Below are 22,889 nucleotides of genomic sequence, written 5' to 3'. Positions count from 1 at the left end.
GAGGTACTAGTATTTAAAGGAAGTTTCTGAAGAACAGTAATGACTTTTGGAAATGTTCAAGACATCGTTTTAAAAGAACATACAAACTAAAAATTACAATATGATAGGATAAATACTTTACAGAGCAAGGTGGGTACAATTTACAGCAAGGAAGGAAGGATTCCTAGGAATACTGACATTTGCTGTAGGTCTTAAAGCATGTAAAGGAGTTTCCAGGCGGAAGGGGGGAAAAAAGGACCAAGAGGAGACCATTACATTTTGAAAAAGAAGGCTGGGAAGGTAATAACCTCTGGAGAAAGGTTGGCAGCAAAGGTTGGTACCTCTCATACAGCCACGGTCTGCAAGCCTTGTTATTTTTCCTTAAGTGAATGGATGAGTCATGTCTCTGATCAGGACGAATGATTCCTCTCCCAACCGAGAAGGGACACCCCTGAAGGCCGCAGTGGCGGGTAGGAAGGGAACCAACACCGAGCAACACTTGGGCTCTGGCACCAGGTAGATCCCTACGCTCAGGCTTCCCACGAGCGAAATAAGTCCCTCCCAGGCCTTCCGGCGGCGCCAAAAAGCGACCCCGAGAGTTGACGCAGCGCGCAGGCGCAGTCGGCCTCTGGACCCCGGCCGGCGGTGTGACGTTTCACACCTTGATGGAGGTTGTGTGAGGCCTTCACAGCTAAAGAGAGTGACTTCGAGGTAGAGGCCAGGCCAGGTTGGGGGGTCCGCATAGAGCCAGAGGGGACCTGGGGGACTAGAGCATTCCCTTCCGAGCTTGTCGCCTCTGTTCTCCCAGGCCTCCCAAGCTCTCCCCCGCTCTCTGGAGTCCAGCGCCCGGCTACCTCTCTGCTCGGCCCCACGGCTCCCCCTTTTCACTTCCTCCTTCATCCTCGGAGTCATCCCTCCGTTCTCTCTGAGGGGCCGGAGTGGGATGGTTTGGGAGGGGAGCAAGTCAGGTCTCCGTGCAGGCACTGCCTCCTGGCCTGGCTTTTAGACACTTGACTTCTCTTAGGGAGCTCAGGGTTTGATGTGGCGTGTTTCTCCCCTGGGTGTGGTGGATCTCCACCGTCCCCAACCCAGCCTGCTCAGTGGCTGGGGCCCTGCTGCTCTTTCAAACCTAGCAATGAGCATGGACAGGGGCCGGGCTCTTTCCTTGAGGTACTAGTAGCTCTGGACAAAAATCAATCTTTTCCCAGGGTTTAGACCCCCCCCCACTTGCTTCACCTCTGTAGAATGTGGGGTGTCTGGAGGTCTGTGTATCTGAAGGACACTGGGAAATGTGAGGAGAAGAATGTTTCTTTTGTTTTTTTTTTGGTTTTTTTTTTTTTTTTTTGTCTTTTTGCCTTTTTCTGGGGCCACTCCCATGGCATAAGGAGGTTCCCAGGCTAGGGGTCCAATCAGAGCTGTAGCTGCCAGCCTACGCCAGAGCCACAGCAACGAGGGATCCGAGCCACGTCTGCAACCTACACCACAGCTCACAGCAACACCGGATCCTTAACCCACTCAGCGAGGGCAGGGAATTGAACCCACAACCTCATGGTTCCTAGTTGGATTCGTTAACCACTGAGCCACCACGGGAACTCCAGAATGTTTCCCCTTTAAAATTTGAAGTGGATTATCTCGTCTGGTCACCTCCACTCTCCTGCTGGTCACAAAGGCTGCACACCATTGCCTAATACCTGTCCATAGTAGCCGCTTTTCTGCGAAGCCCCTAAAGGCCGTGAGTTTCCTGTCATTTGTAGTTCACGTCTCCATGGCCACCCCTGTGGAAGTTCTCACAAATGTTTCTTCTCCGCTGCCCCAGATCATACATGGCCCATGTGGAGGAGGCAGCCCGCCGGTTGTCCAAAACTGGGTCAACCCTCTACGCAGTGCTGGAGCTTAAGAAGGGTGCCTCACCTGAAGATGTGAAAAAGGCCTACAGGTTCAGACCTCGGCCCCCAATTAAATCCTGGAATCCCCCCCCCAAACCCTTCCTTCTGTCTTGCTTTCTGACCCCTTTTTAAATCCCCAAGCCCTCACCTTGGGGCCGGGTGAGGCATCATCCTCTTCCGTGTGACGTGGGAAGGAATTTAGGCTTGGGCTCCTTGCCTCCATCCTTTGTCCCACATCTCAGGCCTTCTTGCTTCCCTCTAGAGACCTCTCCCTGTCCTTCATCCTCACCCTCCCTCCCCAGCCATTCCCCATCCTCTCCCCCCACTCCTTTTGGGTATTGCCTGGGTAGGAGACTGGCCTTGAAGTATCATCCAGACAAGAATCCAGGGGACCCTCAAGCAGCAGAGATATTCAAAGAGATCAACACAGCCCACGCCGTACTGAGTGACCCTAAGAAGCGGAAAATTTACGACCGGCATGGCTCTTTGGGCATTTATATATACGATCACTTTGGCGAAGAAGGTGTGACCTACTACTTTACGCTGAATAGTTGTTGGTTCAAGGTACACAATTCCTCCTAATCCCTTAGGCATAAGGAAGGAGGAGCATCCCTCCTCTCCCAGGACAGCTGATCCTCCTCTCCTGGGACAGATGCTCCTGTTACCTCATATCCTGGGCGCTGGAAGGATGGAGGGACGGGAGCGTGAATGGAAATACAGAAGAACTGCTAGATCGAAGCCGTTCTTTCCCACCTTTCAGACACTTGTCCTCCTGTGTGCTCTGCTCACCTGTTGCTGTTGCTGTTGCTGCTGCTGCTTTTGCTGTGGAACACTTCGACCGCCACCCGAGGAAGTAGCGAAGAGAAGATATGAGCCAAATGTCCAGAATCAGCCTCCAAGATCAGGTGAGAACCCCAGACAGGAGCTGGGGTAAGAGCTGGATTAGGGATGAAGGAAATGGCAGGGGGTGAAACTGTGACTGCCCAGCAATTGGAGCCTCAAGTCAGCACTGGCGCAGAGTGAAGACAGAAAAGCGGATGCCTTTAGGTTCTGAGGGGCTTATGCCACAAACTGACAGTTTTGAATGTAATGTTGGCCTCTCAGGACTGTTAAGCTTAGCGAATGGGATGGGCATTCACGTAAAGAAAGGGGTGAGAGACTGTGCCTAGAAAAAGCGGTGGTTGGAGACAAGTTAGAGGATGCAGTTCATTGCATTTACTCAAGAGGAAAGTGGCGGAGATTGCCGCCCCAAATGACTGCGGTTCACACCAGTGCCACCTAGTGATGCCAATGCATAACTGCATGGTACCCGTTTTCTCACCAGTAGACCAAAAAAATTGTTGCTAAATGTTTATATGTGTGTGTTTCAAATTTCATCATAGGACACAGAGAACATTTTAGAAGAGGGAACGATAATTCTAGTGACGACAGTTATTAAAAGATGGAGAGTGAGGTACGAAAACTGAAATGCAGCAATGGTTCAAGGGTAAGAAAAGAATATACACTAATTTCAGATGCGTCACTAGTGGGAAGTTTCTGTCCTTATGGTGTGGACTACAGGTGTTTATATCCTTCCTTACCTATAGGGGGTTTGCTTTAAATTCTGGGTGGTCATTGGAGTTCCCACTGTGGTGCAACGGGATTGGCAGTGTCTTGGGAGCACTGGGATGCAGGTTCGATTCCTGGCACAGCATGGTGGGCTAAGGATCCAGCATTGCTGAAGTTATGGCTTGGGTTGCAGCCACAACTCTGATCTGATCCCTGGCCTGGGAATTCCATATGCTATGGGACAACCGAAAAAAGGAAAAACAAATTCCGGGTGATCATTCTTTCTCATTAATAAGATTCCAACGCCTTCTGCCCCTAGGTGCTAACCCAGCAAGGGTGCCCTTTGCTGCTCAGTCAGCTGGACTCGGTGAAGAGAGGAGCAAGTAGCCCTGTCCTGACATTGCCCCTGATTTGCTCTTCTTGTAAAAAAATCCCATCTTCGGATGGCATCCATCCCAGTGAGGATGCTGCCTTCTTCTTGATGGGATCACGGCCCCTGGCCCTGCATGGTGGCCCAGATCCTCTCCTTTTTAGCTCCAGCCCTGATTTTCATCTTTTAGAGTGGCCCTCCTATCCCTGTCCTTACAAGGTCCTGGGCAGTGGTGATAGTCCTTTCCAGAGCATGCTTTTTCCTGGGCCTTCCTTGGGATTTGAGCCAGTGTCAGCTGCTCCATCAGCCGCTTGCCACATCTCCATCAAGATCCTGATAACCAAGGCGGGTGGATGCCGTCCCAGAGCTGCTGTACCAGCTAATCCTCCTTTGTTGCAACTCTGTGTACCAAGAACTCTTAGAGTCCTTCCTAAGTGCATACACCCTGCTGGGGGCCGGTCTCACCTTCGTCTGGTGCCAACGCATGTGGCATTACCTCCGGATCCTCCCTGGACTGCAGCTGCCAGCAAAGCACCTTAGCCTGGGGCCTGTGGGATGACTGAGGTTCACACATCTGGGCCTGCCTACCTCCAGCCTTTGTAGGCTGATCACTGTATGTTTTGGTCTTGAAACAGGGGCACGAACTGGGTGACAGGGTCAAGAGCCACCTTTGACAGACCCTTTCGCCACGCGTGCCTCCTCGTCACACCATTTTGCATCCAGGCAGGGTCAGGGCCTAGTAACTCCTCCAACGTCTCTCGCTGGCCTGGGAGACGGGCTAAGGCACGTCTGTGAATAAAAGAGCTTTTGTCCAACCCCAGTGCCTGTGTTGGGTCCCCCAAAGACAGATGGTACCTGGGATGGAGAAGAAGGAGGCGGGGAAGGTAGAGGAGCGGGAAGCCGGCGTCCAGGGAACCTGCCGAGCCGGGACAGAGGCTTCGGCTTCCCAGAACACTGTGCTCATGACTTTGTCAGTGTTCTAACATTTCCCTGGAGACTGATTCCTCTGGTGCCCAAAATAGGTCCCTGGCATCCAGGTCCTTTCTGTCCAGTCCAGCTTCTCTCGATTTCCTAACAAATTTAAAGTCCTTGGAGTGGCTCCAGGGATGGGTTCATGGACCAGAACCCACACGCTTTCGGAGCATGCACACAAGGTCCTTCCAGGCTCTGGCGCACCTGTCAGCTCCAGGCTCCTGGGCTTCTTTTTCTAGGGGATATAAGAAAAGTCTGGGCGAGGAGTTCCCGTCGTGGCGCAGTGGTTAACGAATCCGACTAGGAACCATGAGGTTGCGGGTTCGGTCCCTGCCCTTGCTCAGTGGGTCAAGGTTCCGGCGTTGCCGTGAGCTGTGGTGTAGGTCACAGATGCGGCTCGGATCCTGTGTTGCTGTGGCTCTGGCGTAGGCTGGCAGCTACAGCTCCGATTCGACCCCTAGCCCGGGAACCTCCATATGCCGCAGGAGCGGCCCAAGAAATGGCAAAAAGACAAAAAAAAAAAAAAAAAAAAAAAAAAAAAGAAAAGTCTGGGCGAGAAGAAAAATGGACCAGAAGTGTTGGGCCAGAGCCTCTCTCTTTATCTCTGGTGCCCTTCTTCTGAGTCATGGGGTTCAGAGGAAGAGGGCCAAGGTCACTGGCTAAGCCTCGGAGGCAGAAACCTTCACCGACAGGCTGGAGGTCTGGCAAGATCTTTCTTCCCACCCTCCGCCATGTGTGGTGGCTCTCATACCGCCTGATTCAGATTCTGTGTCACTGCCCTGGAAAGGGGGCCTGGGCCAGAGCTCAGGCGTCAGGGGCTCACAGGAGCCCTCCGAGGGAGAGCACCTTTGTGGTCCCACCTTCCACCATGAGCAGTGACGCCACCCCTGCTCTTGCTCAAGGGCGTCACCCATTCCCGAGTGAGTCAGGGTCACTCACTCGGTGACAGCTGTGGCTCGCCTTACATGAGCTAAATCGGGAGTTGGAATGTCACACAGAGCTGCCCCTCATTCCCCACCCCCACGTTAAAATTAATCTCCTCTCTGGGGAGCGAGAGACAAACAGTGCTGCCCATAGAGTGGACAAGAGTCGTCTGGAAAACAAAAGGAGAAATTTCCAGGGACAGAGTCCTTCAGGGACGGAGGGCTAGGAAACGCTGCATGTGCCTGGCTGGGGTTCAGAGCAGAGACTAAGGAGAGACAGAGAAGCATCTGCAAACAGCTATCTAAGGACGAGAGAAATTGTTAGAGGAAGGGACGATAGAGAGAGCAGAGCTATTTCAGGACTGAGCAGCAGAAGGGAGCCGAAGAGTCCGCAGATTGTCTGAAGTTAGCGAGGAAGGGTCCAGAGGCAGTGAGGGAAGGCCAGGACCAGGGCCAAGGCCAAGGCAGGCACGATCGCCGAGGGGATGAACTTCACAGTGGGTTTCAAGCCGCTGCTGGGGGATGCACACAGCATGGACAACCTGGAGAAGCAGCTCATCTGCCCCATCTGCCTGGAGATGTTCTCCAAACCAGTGGTGATCCTGCCCTGCCAGCACAACCTCTGCCGCAAGTGTGCCAACGATGTCTTCCAGGTGGGCCGGGGCAGGGGCAGAGTGGGGTAAGGCGTGCAGGCTTGTGGGCGACTTCTCATCCGGGCAGCACTGAGGCCCCAGGAGGTGACGGGCGGAGTGCTCTCTGAGGTGGGTGGTGGCTGTCCCAGCGGAAGAGGAGAAGAAGAGCCGGGGGTCCTAGCAGCTCCCAAAGTAAGCATGAGTCAGCAGCCGCTCTGCAGGCTGGCAAGTCTAGCCTGTGCGTGGACAGCCACTGGAATTCTGGGCTCTGCAGAGGAAAGGGGACCCCCGCAGGAACTGGAAAGAGAGTGATTCTACACCAGGCTGTAAGACGGTCTGTGCTAGACTCTGCATTCCAGTTGGGAGTTTGAGATGTTGAGAATGATATGGGAAATCTGGAGAAAATAGCAATGAGATAATGAACATTAAAAAATAAGCCCTGTGGAGCTCCTGCTGCGGTGCATTGGGAGTGGTGGCGTCCTGGGACCACTGGGATGTGGGTTCAATCCCCGGCCTGGCACAGTGGGTTAAGGATGCTGTGTGGCCTCAACTGCAGCTTAGGTCGAGGCGGCGGCTCAGATCTGATCCCTGGCCCGGGACCTTCATATGTCATGGGGCGGCCAAAAATGAAAAAAAGCAAAAACCCCAAACCTGTGGGAAAGGTCCATGACAGCAGCGAAAGTATTTGTATTTAAGGCAAGACTGAATGCATCCATCTTTGGGGGCAGAGTTAGACTGTGGGCAGCAGCCTGGGAATTCTCCCCAAGTGAAGTTCACGTCATGTCCCTCTCTACAGGGGTCAGATGAGGGGCTGCTGCTTCAAAGGGAATGAGGTCATTTAAGCAGGGAGAAGGCAGAGAAGACATTTTGCTTCCCCAGAATGTAACCAGTTTGGGTTTACGTGTGGTTGTGGAGCAAGGCATAGTTCATCACATTCACAGATAATCATTTGAGCTCCTGGTTTCAAAAATGAAAGCAGCATATATCAGAATGGTTTAGATAAATGGGCTTCCTCTCTTGCCCTGTGCCCCTGGTGTAGGTTCTAGTGATGTATAAAATGGAACGGAGACCCCTAGCCTGGGAACCTCCATATGCCTCAGGTGCACCCCTAAAAAGACAAAAAAAAAAAAAAAAGGAACAGAGATTAGGGAGAGTGAGGAATAAAGACACACACACACACACACACACACGTGTCTTTGCAAATGAAGTAAATACTCAGAATAAACCCGAGCTGGCTGATTTAGCAGGCATGGCAGCGGTAAGGAACATCCTGCAGGCTATTCTTCATCTGTATCAGAAATTGTGAGGAAATGCGTTGAACACAATGACTTTTAACCAAGAAAATGCTTCCCTTTTAAGTTTTTTGTTTGTTTTTTGTTTTTGCCTTTTGTCTTTTTAGGGCCACACCCTCGGCCTATGGAAGTTCCCAGGCTAGGGGTCAAATTGGAGCTACAGCTGCCGGCCTACACCACAGCCACAGCAACGCCAGATATGAGCCACATCTGCAACCTACACCACAGCTCCCGGCAACGCCAGATCCTTAACCCACTGAGCAAGGCCGGGGATCGAACCTGCGTCCTCATGGATGCTAGTTGGGTTCGTTAACTGCTGAGCCATGATGGGAACTCCCCCTTTTAAGTTCTTTGAGGCAGCATGTTGGAGGGCAGGTAATGGGCCGATGAATTTAGGTCATTCCACAGCTGTAACCCCACAACCCACCCTTTGCCTGCCATCTTCACTGAGCTCTGTGGTGTCTCCTGCCATCTTCCCTTCAGGGCCCATTCCCATCGCCTGGTCCTCTGAGTATCCAAACCTGCCATTATCTGGCTCCAGAGAGCCTCAGAGTCAGTGATTTTCCCTCTCTGGGGGCCTAGACTGCTATGTCTCCTCATCGCAGGCATCGAGTTACACGCAAGAGGCTATGCCTTGCCCACCATCTTGGTTTTTCCCTCGGTCTAAGTAACTCTGAACACCCTTCACACTGAGATGCTTAGAAGAGTCTGGCAAAAAAGATTTAGCCATCCCTTCTTGTGAACTTTTAGTAAAATAGCCTTTCATTAGAGCTGAAACTGGGTGAAAGCAAGGAAGTTTTGAGGAGTTCCCTGGTGGCTCAGTAGGTTAAGGATCCGGCATTGTCATTGCTGTTGCTCAGGTCACTGCTGGGGTGTGGGTTCGATCCCTGGCTAAGGGGACTTCTCCATGCTATGGACATGGCCAGAAAAAAAGTTTTGAAAGTGAACATGACGTGTTCTGTTAAAAAGTGGTCACGATGTTAAAGTGCCCAGCACACAGTATCACGGGGCAGAGAGGCCCAGGGACAGGTCCTGTAGGCGGAGGCTAGAAGATGCTCAAGCCAGTCCTCTGTATCCAGACCCACTGGATTCCATGAAGCTCTGGATACCAGTCTGGGCCCAGAGAGACCTGGGGATTGTTTGGGTCAAAGCCTGTGCAGCATATTTGGGAGACAGCGTGATTCCCAGGCCTTTGGGTTGATACTGTGGCTCTGGCCCGATGTGTACCTTTTAAAGAGCAGGGCACCCCTGGGCCCTCCAAGGAGAGAGGAGGCAACAGCTCATTTCCTTGCTGCTTTATTTGGGACGGCCTGGTGGGAGGCTGACCCAGTTCTTCAGCTGCACTTATGTATATACATCTCGGTAGATCTCCCTCTGAAAGATGAGCATATTTAGTTTTTTCACACGTTGCCTCCACATTTTGACAACTCTGGGCATAATCAGATTGTCTGTTTTCTAAGTATGGGGACAGGAATAGGACTTGTGGTTTCTCTATCTTAAAACTACTTAGGAAGAACACCCTCAGAACATTGCCTAGAAAGTTAATAGGACTTGGAAAAGTGATACCAGTATACTACACACACACACACACACACACACACACACACACAGTTTTTTCAAACACTATAGGAATTTTTTATCTTATTTTATTTTTTGCTTTTTAGGGCCGCACCCTCAGCATATGGAATTTCCCAGGCTAGGGGTTGAATCAGAGCTGTAGCCACTGGCCTACACCACAACCACAGCAACATGGGATCCAAGCCACATCTGTGACCTAAACACTGCTCACAGCAACGCCGGATCCTTAACCCACTGAGAGAAGCCAGGGATCGAACCCGCCACGTCATGGTTCCTAGTCAGATTCATTTCCACTGCGCCACAAGAACTCCAAACACTATAGGAATTTTTAGCATGAAAAGGGACTTTTGACCTCGGTCTCTCTGTAATTCTGTTATCTGGATGGAGGGAGCCATTACCAGCTTTCTTGAATATCCTTCCAGAAATTTTCCATGGTCAGGTGTGTGCGTGTGTATGTATACACATATTTAAACTAAATTCATTGCACCTACCTTTGTTCACTCTCTTGCTTGTTGTCCCATATGCCACACGTTCAGATTGGCCCCCTCCTTTTTAATGGCTGTATAGCGGTCCATCGTTACGACTGGGCCATGGTCTATGCAATCAGTCCTCTGAAACGTTTAGACAATGTCCAGGCTTTTGCGGTCCCCAAAACTGCTGTGACGGACAACAAGCAAGAATCTGCAGTGATTGTGCTGTTATAACATCAGATTAACAAAAGAGCCAGGAAGCAGAATATTAAAATACGTCATCAAAAATGCTAAACATGGAGAACAGTTTGGAGATACCATAGAAATCTATACATAGACCTTCCATATAACCCTGCAATCCCACTCTTGGGCATCTATCCGGACAAAGCTCTACTTAAAAGAGACACATGCACCCGCATGTTCATTGCAGCACTATTCACAATAGCCAGGACATGGAAACAATCCAAATGTCCATCGACAGATGATTGGATTCGGAAGATGTGGTATATATACACAATGGAATACTACTCAGCCATAAAAAAGGATGACATAATGCCATTTGCAGCAACATGGATGGAACTAGAGAATTTCATACTGAGTGAAATGAGCCAGAAAGACAAAGGCAAATACCATATGATATCACTTATAACTGGAATCTAATATCCAGCACAAATGAACATCTCCTCAGAAAAGAAAAACATGGACTTGGAGAAGAGACTTGTGGTTGCCTGATGGGAGGGGGAGGGAGTGGGAGGGATCGGGAGCTTGGGCTTATCAGACACAACCTAGAATAGATTTACAAGGAGATCCTGCTGAATAGCATTGAGAACTATGTCTAGATACTCATGTTGCAACAGAAGAAAGAGTGGGGGAAAAACTGTAATTGCAATGTATACATGTAAGGATAACCTGACCCCCTTGCTGTACAGTGGGAAAATTAAAAAAAAAAAATGCTAAACAGTGTTGAGGGCGTGGGAGGGAATCATCCATAATCCCACCTCCCCCAACACAGGTCTTTTCATGTTTGCATATTACTGTCAAGCCCTTGTCCCCATACATATTTTTACATAGTTGCCACCACAATTTATCTAGTTTTCTTTAGAGCTGTAATCCAGCTTTCTCTTCTCTCTCTGACTTTAAACAGAAAAAAAAATCAAAACACATTAACCCCCTCTAATCTCTTTCTCTTTCCACACACCGCACCCACTCAGCTACCAAGCATTTTGATGAGAGGAAAGCTGTTGGTGTGGGAATCCGACGCAAACATCTTTCCATGTGTTTGTGAATTTGTAAACTCTGTGCACTCCTAAACTACTTTAAAACAGCCTTCGGTTTATTTTTACACCTGCCCCCTCTCCACTGTGGGCACTTGTTTATGAGCTGCAGCCTGTTGTAATTTAACAGACAAGCAGAAGGCCTTGCGAGAAGGTTCTTCCGAAACAGCTCTTCTGGAGAGTGTCCATTTAGGGTGAGGTTTACAGAGATGGGAATAGCAAGAGCGAGGCCTCCTCCTCTCATGTGAAAAGCAGCCTGGGAAAGAGATGACCCTTTTACTTCATCCCTAATTCAGTGTTAGGACCTGCTGTCCTCAAGGACAGGACAGCTAGTGAAAATTCTACACGGCCTGCCTCCTTGGTCACTTCCACCTGCCACCGAGGGCGCCAGGATGTCCCCTCTCCAGCCCAACCTTGGGCAGGTCTCCTTTATGAGAAATTGGTTCCTTGAAAATTTGTGGGTGTTCCCGTTGTGGCTCAGCAGGTTAAGAACCCAACATAGTGTCCGTGAGGATGGGGGTTCAATCCCTGGCCTCACTCATTGGGTTAAGGATTCCGCGTTGCCACAAGCTGTGGCGTACGTGGGTCACAGGCGCTGCCATAAAAAGAAAAGAAAAAAGAAAGAAAATTTGTGAATTGGGTCAACTATGTAGCAGGCTTAGGGATTTTACTTACTTTAGGGAAGACCCTGGGTTTATTGGGGGGAAAAAATTGTAGGCTGAGACTCAGCATTCCTGGGTTCAGTTGCTTCCTTAATTTGCTATGTGATGTAAATCAGGCTACTTCACCTCTTCAAGCCTGCTTACACACATGTAGATGAAAGGGATGTTTTAAACTACATACTTGTCCTTCTAGCAATCTGATTTCCCAAAGTCAGGAAATATCATTCTATGGGAGTTCCCACTGTGGCTCATTGGGTTAGGGACCGGATTAGTATCCATGAGGATGTGGATTCCATCCCTGGCCTCGCTCAGTGGGTTAAGGATCGGGCGTTGCCAAGATCTGCAGCATAGGTTGCAGATGTGGTTCAGATTTGGCCATTGCTGTGGCTGTGGTGTAGGCCGGCAGCTGCAGCTCTGATTCAACACTTGGCCTGGGAATTTCCATATGCCGGGGTGTAGCCTTAAAAAAAAACAAAAGCCTTCATGGTAAAATCCACCTTTCTAGCTTCCCCCATGACTCCTCTGTCTGTAACCCTATAATCTCTCAGGTCTCTTGAAACTTTTCCCTACCAACCATCTCCTGCTTCCTGTCTAACCCTGTCTTCAAAGGGTATCTTCTTAAACCCCTTCCTCCTTTGAACTAACACAGAGGTTTCCTAAGCAGCGTTTCCTCTGGGTAACGCTTCTGGCACTCTCGCGCCCCTCCTTCATTTGCAGCAGGATGGAGCATTGCAGGTTTTAAAAGTAAAGGTTATTTTCCCCAGCCCCAAAGTCCTTGTTCAAAGTTTGGAAATTATATTTTAAAAAAGAAGAAGAAGAAGGAAGGAAGGAATCACTCACAATTCTCTCTCTCAATGGAGATTATTATAAAAATGTTTAATTTTTATGTTATACATTTTATAAAGTAAGTAATGGTCTATACAGAGAAATTTGGGAAAGGAGATGACTGCAAAGAAGAACTTTTAAAATCCTGTAAATCTCCTCACCCACTTCAAAACTGGGAACTTCCTGTGTTTAGAGACTTAGATCTCGCTTTTTTCATGAGTCTCTCCTTGTGCAAAGAACTATTAAAGAGAGTGGCTTAATTCCACTAGAACGCACTTAATCTCTCCTGTTAAATAACCAGCCTGTTTCCTATCTGACAAAAAAAGCAATTTTATTGTTTATTCTAGTTACAAGAACAATACAGGTGTGTTGTGTAAAATTTAAACCTCACGGATAACACAAATTGCAGGATGTGTAAGCAAATCCATCTAGACACCCGAGGGCTATTTCAGAGGCGATGGGGTTTCAGGAACTGCTGGGATCAGACAGGAAGAGGGCGCTCCAGGGGCAGAGGGCGGGAGGCACGCAGGTGACGAGTGCATCGCAGGAGTCAGAGGGTTAAACGGAGAGGAGGGAGCGTGGTGGGCTGCATGGGGCGAGAGGGTATTCTTCAGCTGTCCTTTGTTTGTCGTGCTGCCTTTCCCCTTTTCTTTTTGTGTTATCGTGGCTTGCATCTCCTCTGGCCTCTCCCCTGCTCTCCCTCCTCTTTGAATGGGGGTAGTAGCTTTATCTGGTGCGGAGGGTGAATTCTTCACTCAACCCTCTTTACCTTGGCTTCGTTCCACTGTTCTCTTAAATGTAGACTGGCTGGCTGGATGTTGTCATTGCTTCGTCATCTCTGTTTAGCTCTTTGGCTTCTTGGGTGAGCAGAGGGGTATGACCTGGATTAGGAGGCAGTTGAGTCTCTCAGTTTGGCCATGTTGCCTCAGATTATTTTTCACACAAAATCCGGTGACTTATCTAACCTGGGCACATGCATAGCTCCATGGGAGGAAGTCTCAGACCCCCGAGAGTTGAGCTATTTCTGGTCCTTTTCGTAGACAAGCAGGTCATTCTGCTTGCAAGCTGGGCTCTCGTAGTGCTCCATGGCACACAGGGGTTTTGGTTGGATGGGTCATCTCTTGTTTATTTCTGCGCAAAAAACTTCAATCCACAGGAGTTCCTGTCATGGCTCAGTGGTTAACGAGTCCAACTGGGAACCATGAGGTTGTGGGTTCGATCCCGGGCCTTGCTCAGTGGGTTGAGGATCCAGCGTTGCCATGAGCTGTGGTGTAGGTCGCAGACGCAGCTCAGATCCCACGTCGCTGTGGCTCTGGCGTAGGCTGGTGGCTACAGCTCTGATTAGACCCCTAGCCTGGGAACCTCCATATGCCGCGGGAGAGGCCCGAGAAATGGCAAAAAGACAAAAACAAAACAAAACAAAACAAAAAAAAAACAACACTTCAATCCACAGTTGCACAGTTGATTTTTGGCTGTTGTGAAAGGTTGATGTTTGGTCCCTCATGACTCTTTTACTAAAACCTGTTTCACCTGATACTCAGAGAAATTTTAGCTCTGGACATTATCCTTCAATTGACTGAAATGTTATTGTATCTGACAATGGAGTATAATGATTATTAGGATGGGCTCTGGGGTCAGAGTGCCTGAGTTCATATCTTCCTTTTTTTTTTTTTTTTTTTTTTGTCTTTTTAGGGCCGAACCCTTGGCATATGGAAGTTCCCAGGCTAGGGGTTGAATCAGAGCTACAGCCCCCCCACACTCACACCACAACCACAGCAACGCAGGATCTGAGCTGTGTATGTGACCTACACCACCGCTCACAGCAACACTGGATCCTTAACTCACTGAGCAAAGCCAGGGATCGAACCTGCATCCTCATGGATGCTAGTCAGATTCATTTCCTCTGAGCCACGACAGGAACACCCTGAGTTCAAATCTTGACACTGCCATCTATTAACTGATGACCATGTGCAAATTTATGTAACTTTTCTGGGCTGCAGTTGCCTGTCTTTGAAATGGAGCTAATGATGTAAAGATTAAATGAGTTCATAGAAATAAAAGGACTCAGAGCAAAGCCTGGTGTAAAGTAAGTGCACAGTAGAAGTTAGCCATTGTCATTGTATTTCCTGTGTCCAGGTTAGGGGCCACATGTTCACCACCTCCACCAACTTTACAAGAGGATCTTGAGGGTTAAATTCAATAATATCTGGAAAGCCCAGAGCACAAGGCTTGACACATAAAAGGCCCTCAAAACATGTGTTAAGGAGTTCCCATTGTGGCTCAGCAGGTTAAGCCCAATGATCTTCTTTCTTTTTTTTTTTTTTTTTTGTCTTTTTGCTATTTCTTTGGGCCCCTCTCGCGGCAAATGGAGGTTCCCAGGCTATGGGTCGAATCGGAGCTGTAGCCACCAGCCTACGCCAGAGCCACAGCAACGCGGGATCCGAGCCGTGTCTGCAACCTACACCACAGCTCACGGCAACGCCGGATCGTTAACCCACTGAGCAAGCGGAAGGACCGAACCCGCAACCTCATGGTTCCTAGTCGGATTCGTTAACCACGGCACCACGACGGGAACTCCCCAATGATCTTTTTTTAAAAAACTTTTTAGGGCCACACCCATGGCATATGAAAGTTCCCAGGCTAGGGGTCCAACTGGAGCTACAGCTGCTGGCCTACGCCACAGCCACAGCAACGTGGGATCTGAGCCATATCTTCGACCAATGTCACAGCTCACAGCAACGCGGGCTACTTAACCCAGTGAGTAAGGCCAGGGATCGAACCCAGGCCCTCATGGACACCAGATTCGTTTCTGCTGCGCCACAATGGGAATTCCAAAAGCCCAGTGGTTTTACACTTTAATCCAGTGTAATCCAGTGTAAAACTCAGTTTAAACCAATCTGCACAGTTCCAGTTACTGAGAAGAACAAATATGCAACAGCCTTGGGTAATCTCAAACTAATCCATTACAGCTCTATGATGGGCTCAAGTGTTCATTTCTTATGATTCTCAAGAAATCCCCCCAGCATGTGATATTTGTGACATGCCAGTCAGTCTCCCCAGGCTAGGCTGCCCTCTTCACAATGGGACCACATTTCCTGCCTCACCTACATCTCTTGCTCCTAAAGGATCAAATAAGACGCTGGACTTGGATGCCCTCTGTATACTATAGGTGCTGCCTGTGGGGTACGCATGCATTGGGGTCCTCCTGGTGTATAGCAAAAGGATGTGGAGAATTTCATGGAGCCCAACTGTGGGAAATACATCTGGATGTACAAGGTCACAGGTGGCTACTCTCCATCACTCTCTAGGTGTGCATCTTCTTCCAGCCAGTTAAGATTAAGTCTGAGGAGTTCCCATCATGGCTCAGCAGAAGTGAATCTGACTAGCATCCATGAGGACGCAGGTTCAATCCCTGGCTTCACTCAGTAAGTTAAGGATCTGTTGTTGCCATGAGCTGTGGTATAGGTCCCAGACGTGGCTTGGATCCTGCGTTGCTGTGGCTGTGGCGTAGGCTGGCAGCTACAGCTCTGATTGGACCCCTAGCCTGGGAACCTCCCTATGCCATGGGTGTAGCCCTAAGAAGACAAAAAAAAAAAAAAAAAGATTAGGTTGGACTGTGACAGAAAACCAAAAATAACAATGGCTGCAAGAAAGTAAAACTTTTTCTCTCCAGCGAAAGTCTGAGTTGACCATCTAGGACTGCCTCGTCAGAGCCTCACTCCTTTTATCTCGTTGCCATGCTCAACATGTGGCTACCTCACGGCTCAAAATAGCTGTTTCAACCTAAGCCATTGCATCTTCATTCCAGCCAGCAGAAAGGACAAGAGGAGCATCAGGGCTTGCCCATCCTAAAAATTGCAGGAAACATTTCTATCTATATCCCATTGGCCAAAATGCAGTCACCTGGTCAGACCCAGCTGGAAGGGAGGCTCAGACACATGATCTTTTTCTTTTTGTCTTATTGTCTTTTGTCTTTTTAGGGCTGTACCGGTGCCACATGGCGGTTCCCAAGCTAGAGGTCAAATCAGAGCTGTAGCTACCAACCTACACCACAGCCACAGCCACAGCCACGGGGGATCCAGGCCACACCTGTGACCGACACCGCAGCTCATGGATTCCTAACCCACCAAGCAAGGCCAGGGATGGAACCTGCGTCCTCGTGGATACTAGTCAGATCCTTTTCCGCTGAGCCACAGTGGGAACTCTTGGGCACATGTCCTTTATTTCGTGTGTCTTGCTAAACATTCAAGGGCTCTATTATTGAAGAAGAAAATGGCAGGAACAACAAGCAGTCTTTCCTCTCTGCTGCTCTCCCTGCGGACCAGCCTTCTCTGGTCACAGCGTCTGACCCCTCACACTGTCCCCTTGCACAGAAGGACCCAGGCGGCCACAAGTTCAGCTCTTGGACCCACTCCACAAGTCTTCTTTCAGTTCCAGAGCTATATAGGGTCTAGTCACCTCAGCACCTCTGCCTCTGGGTTTCGATTCCAAGTTCCTTGAGAGAAAATTTGGTTTGTCCTGTGAGGTCAGGCGATCACCTCCTCAATTCTGAGCGGCACCCAAGGACCTGAACGCCAAGGGCTCCCTTTTCGCACGAGACGGAGCAAGTTGTCTAAGTGGTGGCCAAGGGAGGAAGTGGCCCACACCTCTGGCAAGTCCTGCTCCTGAGCTTCCTCCTGTCACAACACCCAGCCCCCTGGGCGTAGTTTGCTCTTGCTCAGGGCAGGCGTGTGCTTGTTCATACATTATCCCCAGAGACTAGCAATTACCGGGCACCCTCAATCCTTGCGGTAGAACGAATACGCCAAGCTAGTCCTTCATTTTACGGAGGTTAAATGCTTGCCCAGATAAACACGGGGGGCAGTGTCAGGGGAGCACAAGAACCCAGGACTCGGGATTCCCAGTCCCTGGAGCCATCTCCCTGAATTGTTCAGCTCCATTGCTCTGCACCCCTGCCCAGGGCTGCAGAGACTCTCCCCTCCCCGTGGGAGCCCCGGGCTGGAGATAGCGGCTGTTTCTGACCTCAGCCTCCCTGCTGAGGTCTCCTCACAGCTCCAAGCTGGGCCCCTTGGAGGAGGTCTTGCCCAGACCAGGCCTGGGTCACGCCAGCCTCTTGAGGGACCCTCAGGGCAGAGGTGGGCACGGTCTCCACGGCCACGTCGGGGGAGCGCCTGGCCACAGGGGAGGGCTGATGCCTCTGTCCCGCCCCTCCTGCATGACCTCCCGCCAACCCAGCCTCCTCCCGGTGCCCCATGACTCACTGTGCCTGTTCTCTCACGTCCCCTGTCCCCCCCAGGCCTCGAACCCTCTGTGGCAGTCCCGGGGCTCCACCACTGTGTCTTCGGGAGGCCGGTTCCGCTGCCCGTCCTGCCGTCACGAGGTTGTCCTGGACCGACACGGCGTCTACGGCCTGCAGCGAAACCTGCTGGTGGAGAACATCATTGACATTTACAAGCAGGAGTCCTCCCGGTGAGCCGCTCAGGGCGCTGGCTGTCTAAAGTGCAGGGCCCGGGGGCTCCCATCGGGCACAGTGGAAACAATCCGACTCGGAACCACGAAGTTGCGGATTTGATCCCTGGCCTCGCTCAGTGGGTCAAGGATCTGGCGTGGCTGTGGCTGTGGCAGTGACCAGCAGCGGTAGCTCTGATTCGACCCCTAGCCTGGGAACTTCCATATGCTGCAGGTGCAGCCGTAAAAAGACAAAAAATAAATAAATAGAAATAAAGTGCAGAGCCTGGGACACAGCCAGGGAAGCTGGGGGAGGGGCTGAGCCTGCCTCCGCAGGTAGCGATGAGAGGACTGGGTCCTGAGAGAAGGAAGGACTTGCCCCCAGCTTGGCAGCACCCTGTGTGCCCTCCTGCCCTGTGGGACTCCCCTGCCCCCTGGAGTAGAAACTACCTTTGGATCGAGGGCTCCTCTGCTCCTTCCGTGAAGAACCCTGTGGCTGCAAAGGCAGAGCAGGGGGTGGTGGCTGGTGGAGGCTGAAGAGAAGGGGCTCGTGGGGCCTCGCATCATTGTCCCCCCAGCCTGGCCCCTGACCTTCCTGCCACTCTGCCCGCTCCCCTCCAGGCCACTGCACACCAAGGCTGAGCAGCACCTCATGTGTGAGGAGCATGAGGACGAGAAGATCAACATCTACTGCCTGAGCTGTGAAGTCCCCACCTGCTCCCTCTGCAAGGTCTTCGGTGCCCACAAGGACTGTGAGGTGGCCCCACTGCCCACCATTTACAAACGTCAGAAGGTATCCAGCAGCAGAGGAAGCAGGCCTTGGGGGTGGGGACAAAGGACAGGGTCTCACACTGCAGCCTCTTACTCCACTTAGTTTCAGTGGCAGGCTGATCCATGTGTGACCTTGGGTAAGTCACGCGACCTCTCTGTAGGTCGCGTGACTTACTTTCCTCACTTGTAAGAAAGAAAAGAAAAGAAAGTTCCTGTGTATAAAATGTCTTATTTTGTTTTGTTTTTTTGGCTGTGCCCACGGCATGCAGAAGTTCCTGGGCCAGGGATTGAACCCACACCACGGCAGCAACCCAAGCCACAGCAGTGACAACACTGGATCCTTAAATTGCTGAGTCACCAAGGAATTTTTTAAAAAATCTTTATAAAATGGAATTTAAAAATAAGCAATAGTAGACTATCAAAAAATGCAGATTTGACAAAGAACCAAGTAGAGCTTTTAGAAATGAAGAAATAATTATTGAAATAAAACATTCAAAAGATGAATTAAATGACAAATTTCTGTCAGGAAGAGAGGACTGAAAAAATAACCTAGACTACAGAACTTGCAGATGAGAAGGTTGAGAATGAGGTCTAACATATATCTAATCAGAGTCACAGAATGAAAGAATAAAGAGAGTGGAGAAAAGGCAACATCAACCTAATGCATAATCATGAAGACTTTTTTAAAAAAATGGTGGTCTAGTGGTCAAGGACTCACAGTTGTCACTGCTGTGGCTCAGGTTCAATCCCTTCTGCATGCTGCATAGCCAAAAAAAAAAAGCAAACAAAACCATGAAGGATTTGGAGTTCCCATCATGGCGCAGTGGTTAACGAATCCGACTAGGAACCATGAGGTTGCGGGTTCGGTCCCTGGCCTGTCTCAGTGGGTTAAGGATCCAGCGATGCCGTGAGCTGTGGTGTAGGTTGCAGACGCGGCTCAGATCCCAAGTTGCTGTGGATGTGGTGTAGGCCGGTGGCTACAGCTCCGATTGGACCCCTAGCCTGGGAACCTCCATATGCCAAGGGAAGCAGCCCTAGAAAAGGCAAAAAGACAAAAAACAAACAAAGAAACAAACAAACAAAAAAACCCATGAAGGATTTTTCAAAATTTGTGAAAGGCATGGATCTACAGATAAAGCATCTGGCCCAGTGCCTTGTATTTGATGGCTATTTGGTGAATGTCTCTTTCTTTCTCATTCGGTGATGGAAGACTTCCTGTATTCACCTTGTTCCAGAATTTATCGAGTGTGCTGTCACACTTCTTGGATGGTTCCAAACTCTCTAGATCTCTGTATGGGCTGCCCTGAAGATGCCCTGATGGTGGAGTGGAGGGGGCAGTCCTCTTCCAGGCAGCCCTGGTAGAATGAGAGGGGGGTAGCTCCAAACCAGGTCCTCCAGCTCTAAGTGCTGGCCTGTGTGTGTGGCAGAGTGAACTCAGCGATGGCATCGCAATGCTGGTGGCAGGCAATGACCGTGTGCAAGCAGTGATCACCCAGATGGAGGAGGTGTGCCAGACTATTGAGGTAAGCCTGGGATGGGAGAGAGGGAAAGTTTCCAGGCTCCCAAAGGTGGGTCACAAGTGGTGGGATGTGTTTACACAGGCTGTTAGGTTTGAATCCCTAGCAGCTCCATCCCTCACTAGCTCTCTGGTTCAGTAACTTCTCTGTGTTTGGTTTTGTTTGTTTTTAACTACATGAGATAGCGATGATGAGCATGATATGGTGGCTACCTCACTGGATCTTTCTGAGAATTAAATGAGACAATCCCAGTAAAAAATAGGGCCAGAGATATAGACATCACTTCTGAAGCTTCTTTAAAATATGGTATTATTTGCTGAAAGAGTAGATCTTAAAAGTTCTCTTCACAGGAGAAAAAAATGTTTGTAAACTACGTATTGTGCTGGATGTTAACTAGACATACTGTGGTGACCATTTCACAATATATAAATATTGGATCATTATGTTATACACCAGAAGCTAACATGTTAGATGTTAATTAAACCTCAAGAAAAAAATATGTATATGCACCATTTTATTATTACTGACAAAATCTGGGAATCAACAGCCCTTGGCTGGAGTTCTGGCTCTGCCACTAACTGGGTGTAATTGACCCGTCACTCTTCTCCTTGGCTCTCTGTGACTGCCATTAAGTGGGGAGTGGGCTGAGTAGCTGGGTGCTCTCCTAGCTATGCGGTCTCATCTTTGGTCTCATCTTTGCTCCCAATCTTTTAGGACAATAGCCGGAGGCAGAAGCAGTTGCTAAACCAGAGGTTTGAAGCCCTGTGCGCGGTGCTGGAAGAGCGGAAGGGTGAGCTGCTGCAGGCGCTGGCCAAGGTACAGGAGGAGAAGCTGCAGCGGGTCAGGGGCCTCATCCGCCAGTACGGAGACCACCTAGAGGCCTCCTCTAAGCTGGTGGAATCTGCCATCCAATCCATGGAGGAGCCGCAGATGGCACTCTACCTGCAGGTATGCCCTAGGGGAGGGTGGCAGGTTGCCTAGGGTCTTTATTTTATTTTTTTTTTATTTTGTTTGTCTTTTTGCCTTTTCTAGGGCCGCTTCCATGGCATATGGAGGTTCCCAGGCTAGGGGTCAAATTGGAGCCGTAGCTGCTGGCCTACACCACAGCAACTTGGGATCTGAGCCGCATCTGCAACCTACACCACAGCTCATGGCAACACGGGATCCTTAACCCACTGAGCAAGGCCAGGGATTGAACCCACAACCTCATGGTTCCTAGTCGGATTCGTTAACCACTGTGCTACAATGGGAACTCCTGCCTAGGGTCTTCAGTGGGGGTCTTGGCACCAAGAGAGCGGGTTCAAGTCTTATCTCTGTCACCTACTTGCCCCAGGGCCTTTAGCAAGTCACCCCTCTGAGTCCATTTTCTTCCTTAACGAGTTGGGACAGGAATCCACCCCTACCCTGTGGGACGGTGGTGGGCTTCAGAAATGGGACTTTCCAGAGGTTGGCACAGTGCTTACTCTCACCCTCTGTTCTTCCTTGCAGCAGGCCAAGGAGCTGATCAATAAGTGAGTAGGTGGAGGGGGAAGGGAAAGGAAGGGGCTGGGTGGGGGTGGGGGCTCCCCTGCCACGGGGAGGGGGTGAGGGTGCTGGGAGTTTCCAGCTGAGCGGCAGCCCCTGGCGCAGGGTCGGGACAATGTCGAAGGTGGAGCTGGCGGGGCGGCCGGAGCCAGGCTATGAGAGCATGGAGCAATTCAGGGTGAGCGTGGAGCACGTGGCCGAAATGCTGAGGACCATCGACTTCCAACCAGGTGAGGGAGCGAGGATGGGAGGGGGCGTTGGGCCGCTGGGACTGGGCGTCCAGACCCTCCGGGTGGGGGCGCTGTGGGGCAGTATGTCCTGAAAATCAGGGGCTCCAACTCACCCGGCCTTTCGTTCGGCACAGGCGCTTCCGGGGAGGAAGAGGATGAGGAGGTAGCGTTGGACGGGGAAGAGGGCAGCGCGGGGCCAGAGGAAGAGCGGCCGGATGGGCCGGAAGGTGAGTGTGGCCATGGCAGGGCCTGGCTGCTCCGCTCCTGCCCTCTCCTCCGGCCACTGCCCTCTCTGCGGCATCAGGGATCGCGCGTGGCCCCCACGGGACACGCCCCCTAGCGCGCGGGCTGAAGTACAACTTCCTTGCCCACCATTCATTCCTCTGGGGTTTGGAAGGCCAGGTTGGACGGGAAAGTGGAGGAGAGGCTTTCCTGGCTGGGGAAAGGGATTCAGCTGTGTTTCGGAGTTGCCCTGTTCCTTTGGAGCGCCTGCCCATGGAGCTTTCTTTTCCGGGCGCAGGACTGCACTGACCCGCCCCTGTTGTCGGGTGGTGAAGGATCTGAACGGAGACCACCGCGCCACCCAGCTCGGCGCCCCGCCGCGGGGGAGGGGCTCAATAAAGAGCTAATGCGTCCCCACCCGCTGCTCCTTTCGCTGCTCACTCTCTCAGCCTCGGAGACGTTCGCATCACCTCCCGCCCTCTCCAAATCTGGGACCATTTGGGGAGCAGAAGTGGAATGAACCCCTATTGGGCATCTCCTTGATATCAGGCACAGATTCGCGAGCCCAGTGCCAACGGAAGAGGGTGGGGTGGGGATGCGGCGGTACTGGGGCTTGAGTTCCTAGGAGACTTGGGGACAGTGGGGACCACAGGAACCTGGCTGAAAGCCGTCCTCCCGGAGCCCTCCAGCAGTACCCGGTTCCCTCTCTCCGGTCTGGGCGGCCCCACTTTCCCACAGGTTCCCACCCTGCTGTGGTTCCCTGAGC

At 50.8% G+C, this 22,889-nt stretch overlaps 2 protein-coding genes across 4 annotated transcripts; both read left to right on the top strand.

The window, feature by feature from the left end:
• Nucleotides 1-563: 563 nt before the first annotated feature.
• Nucleotides 564-4,598, top strand: DNAJC5G (DnaJ heat shock protein family (Hsp40) member C5 gamma). Of its 3 annotated transcripts, XM_085019928.1 has the most exons (6): nucleotides 564-690; nucleotides 1,796-1,915; nucleotides 2,216-2,429; nucleotides 2,626-2,770; nucleotides 3,248-3,318; nucleotides 3,733-4,598. In XM_085019928.1, the coding sequence occupies exons 2-5, from the start codon at nucleotides 1,803-1,805 to the stop codon at nucleotides 3,301-3,303; spliced, it is 528 nt and encodes a 175-aa protein (XP_084876054.1). In that variant the 5' UTR covers nucleotides 564-690; nucleotides 1,796-1,802; the 3' UTR covers nucleotides 3,304-3,318; nucleotides 3,733-4,598. The 3 variants fall into 3 exon arrangements, with proteins under 3 accessions (XP_084876054.1, XP_084876053.1, XP_084876055.1); XM_085019927.1 differs by lacking the exon at nucleotides 564-690 and having other exon boundaries at nucleotides 1,692-1,915; XM_085019929.1 differs by lacking the exons at nucleotides 564-690; nucleotides 3,248-3,318 and having other exon boundaries at nucleotides 1,692-1,915; nucleotides 3,733-3,864.
• A 1,488-nt stretch (nucleotides 4,599-6,086) lies between these two features.
• TRIM54 (tripartite motif containing 54) lies at nucleotides 6,087-22,534 on the top strand (the record flags this gene model as incomplete). Its single annotated transcript, NM_001244359.1, is given in 9 exon segments — nucleotides 6,087-6,331; nucleotides 17,708-17,880; nucleotides 18,481-18,652; nucleotides 20,058-20,153; nucleotides 20,862-21,095; nucleotides 21,636-21,658; nucleotides 21,777-21,901; nucleotides 22,036-22,128; nucleotides 22,422-22,534. Coding segments are annotated over 9 exon segments (1,095 nt in total). The 3' UTR covers nucleotides 22,433-22,534.
• Nucleotides 22,535-22,889: the final 355 nt, after the last annotated feature.

The sequence above is a fragment of the Sus scrofa genome, chromosome 3 (genome assembly GCF_054392235.1).
Source record: "Sus scrofa isolate SSC_HxYL_T2T_F1_AM1 chromosome 3, Sscrofa_HxYL_maternal_Yorkshire_Landrace_v2.0, whole genome shotgun sequence".
NCBI classification, from domain to species: Eukaryota; Metazoa; Chordata; class Mammalia; order Artiodactyla; family Suidae; genus Sus; species Sus scrofa.
The sequence above is the reverse complement of the archived record's forward strand: the minus strand, read 5'-3'. Positions and strand labels throughout refer to the sequence as shown.

Excerpts from the sequence above, each read along its gene's own strand:
- DNAJC5G (XM_085019929.1), top strand. The coding sequence starts at position 1,773 with ATGTTTCTTCTCCGCTGCCCCAGATCATACATGGCCCATGTGGAGGAG. Across the intron at positions 2,430-2,625 it reads TGAATAGTTGTTGGTTCAAG|ACACTTGTCCTCCTGTGTGC; the intron begins GTACACAATTCC and ends CCCACCTTTCAG. Across the intron at positions 2,771-3,732 it reads GAATCAGCCTCCAAGATCAG|GTGCTAACCCAGCAAGGGTG; the intron begins GTGAGAACCCCA and ends TTCTGCCCCTAG.